Genomic DNA, 3,029 nt, shown 5'->3' with positions numbered 1-3,029 from the left:
AAAAAAAAAAAAAAGATACATTCATGCATTGCATAAGGACAGTTTTAGTCAATGATAGAACACATATACTATGGTAGTCCCCTAAGATAATGGAGCTAAAAAAATTTTTAGCCCCCAGTGACATCATCATAGCACAGCACATTCTCCTGTGTCTGCAGTGATGCTGGTGGAAGCCACCCCACTGCTCTGCCAGTTGTATAAAAGTCTAACACAGACAATTATGCGCAGTACATAATATTTGATAACAGTAATAAACTAGGTTACTGGTTTATGTATTTACTATACTATAGTTTTTTTATCATTATTTTAGAGTATACCCCTTCTGCTTACCAAAAAAAAAAAAAAAAAAAAAATTAATTGTAAATCAGCCTGAGGCAGGTCCTTCAGGAGGTATTCCAGAGGCAGGCATTGTTATCACAGGAGATGACAGCTCCAAGCATATTACTGCCCCTGAAGACCTCCCAGTGGGATGAGACAGGGAGGCAGGAGACAGTAATATTAATGATTCTGACCCTAGGTAGGCCTAGGCTAATGCATGTGTTCAAGTCTTAGTTTTAACAAAAAGTTTAAAAAAAAAAAAAAAGTAATACAAACTTATAGAAGAATAAGGATGGATATAAAGAAAGAATATGGATATTAAAAAAAAAAAATTTGAGTGTAACTTGTAGCTAAGTGGTTAGGGTGCTGGCCACATATACTGGGGCTGGCAAGTTCAAACCTAGGCCAGGCCAGCTAAAACAACAATGACAACTGCAACAAAAAAATAGCCGGGGGGCAGTGCCTGTGGCTTAAAAGAGTAGAGTGCTGGAACCATATGCCAGAAGTGATGGGTTCAAACCCAGCCCAGACCAAAAACTTAAAAAAAAAAAAAAATAGCCGGGCATTGTGTTGGCTGCCTGTAGTCCCAGCTGCTTGGGAGGCTGAGGCAAGAGCATCACTTAAGCACAAGAGTTGGAGGTTGCTATGAGTTGTGACGTCATAGCACTCTATTGAGGACAACACAGTGAGACTGTCTCAAAACAAAAAACAAAAAACAAAAAATTTGTACAGCTCAGTGTTATTACAAAAGAGTATAATATATAAACAATTTTAAAATTTATAAAATAAAGTTACAGTAACCTAAGGTTATTCTTGAAGAAAGGAAAAAATGGTTTTATAAATTTAGGATAGCCTAAGTATAAGGTGACTAGATTTTAACATTGGTAAAGCGGGACACCATGGGGGGGAGGGGCTGACAACACTGCAAACTTTGATAAGCAGTTCTCAATAATCAGTTCTCAACAATTATTTGTTATTATTAAAGTTTAACATTATAAAATTAACAAAAATAATATAAAATGCATATCCTGGCTAAATAGCCACACTGCAGCCGAAAACCGTATATTCCATTCCTATTCTCTGTGTTCCCTAACTTGTTGTGCAGTCTTTCCAAAAATCGGGGCTTTTTTAAAATGCCGCTGGACACAGGACAAAGGACAAATTGTTAAAAATTGGGATTGTCCTGCCAAAATTGGGATGTCTGGTCACCTTACTCTACAACCAAGGGAGGGAGCCCAGGAGAGGATAGGGAGTTTACATTAGCCTTTTCATTTCCAAATGAAGTTACACTAACCTCTTCATCCCCAAATGGAGTTACTTTAACCTTTTCAGCAGCAGAAAATCGTGTATGCCCTTCCCGTTCTCCCACTGTTCCCTAGCTTGTCATGCATTCTTTCCAAAAATCTGGACTTTTTAAAAACGCCGCAGGATGTGAGACAAATTGTTCAAGAGTGGGACATCTGGTCACCTTACCTAAGTATGCAATGTGTCTGAAGTCTACAGTAGTGTCCAGTAATGTCCTAGGCTTTCACATTCACTCACGGACTCACCCAGAACCACTTCTGGGCCAATAAGCTCTATTCACGGTAAGTGCCCTATAGAGGTGTACCACTTTTTACCTTTTATATTGTATTTTTACTCTACCTTTTCTATGTTTAAATAAACAAATACTTACCATTGTCCACAGGATTTGGCACAGTAAAAACAGGCTCCACTATAAAATCAAGGCGTGTGGCAGGCTATACCATCTAGGCTAGTGTGACTGCACTGGATGTTCCGTTCGCACAACTACAAAGTTGACTAACAATGCATTTCTCAGAACTGCCGTCATTAAGCAATGCATGACTGTGTGGAAAACAATCACGTTTTTATATATTTGCAATGAACAACCCAAAGAAGAAAGTAAAAAGCAATCCTATTTACAATAGTATCAAAATGAACAAAATAATAAATTTAGCAAAAGACGTATAAAACTTACACTCTATAAACTATAAAACATTGTTGACAGAAGTTTAAGAAGACCTCAATAAAAGGATTCATAGATTGGAGATTTGATATTGTTAAAATGGCAATCTGCCCCAAATTAATCTATATGTTCAAGGCAGTCCTATCAAAATCTTGGTTATTTTACATAAATTTGCAAGCTGAACCTAAAAAAAAATAAGAAAATTCAACAGACTCAGAGTAACCAAAACAATTTTGGTTGTTTGAGAAAACTGTTGTTTGAGAAATACTGTTTTCTGTTCTCAAAACAATCTTGAAAAGAGGAGAACAAAGTTAAAGAACTTACACTTTACAATCTCAGTGCTTACTACAAAGCTACCATCATCAATCTAGTGTAGTACTAGCATAAGGACAGACAGTCTGTCCTCATTGATCTGTATGTCTGTCCTCATGCTAGTACTACACTAGATTGATGACCATAGCAATAAAATTTACACTCATGGTCAAAATCATTTTCAACAGGGTGTTAAGACCATTTACCAGTAAAAGAATTGTATTCAACACATGATGCCGGGACAAATATTTATCTACATGCAAAAGAATGAAACTGGGTCTTTCCTTCCTATCATACGCAAATTTAACTCAAAATGAAGCACAGACCTAAAGATAAGAGCTAGAATTTATATAAAACTCTCAGACGAATATATGAAGTAAATCTCTGTGAACTTTGATGGTTTTCTGAATATGACACTTACAGCACAAATCAC

General features: G+C 36.6%; 1 protein-coding gene across 3 annotated transcripts in view; it reads right to left on the bottom strand.

Annotated features, from left to right (window-relative positions):
• Positions 1-3,029, bottom strand: part of SPATA13 (spermatogenesis associated 13) — a 144,003-nt gene that overhangs the window by 122,155 nt on the left and 18,819 nt on the right. Inside the window, exon 1 of one of the 3 annotated variants that reach the window (XM_023517218.1) lies at positions 1,994-2,238. The exons of the other annotated variants lie outside the window; for them this stretch is intronic. Within the exon in view, the coding sequence (XP_023372986.1) occupies positions 1,994-1,996 (3 nt within the window). The 5' untranslated portion in view covers positions 1,997-2,238. Of the gene's footprint in view, positions 1-1,993; positions 2,239-3,029 lie in introns of those variants that run through there. 3 annotated transcript variants of the gene reach the window in all.

This window comes from Otolemur garnettii, unplaced genomic scaffold, assembly GCF_000181295.1.
Source record: "Otolemur garnettii isolate 467f Iridium unplaced genomic scaffold, OtoGar3 scaffold00106, whole genome shotgun sequence".
Lineage (NCBI taxonomy): Eukaryota > Metazoa > Chordata > Mammalia > Primates > Galagidae > Otolemur > Otolemur garnettii.
The sequence above is the reverse complement of the archived record's forward strand: the minus strand, read 5'-3'. Positions and strand labels throughout refer to the sequence as shown.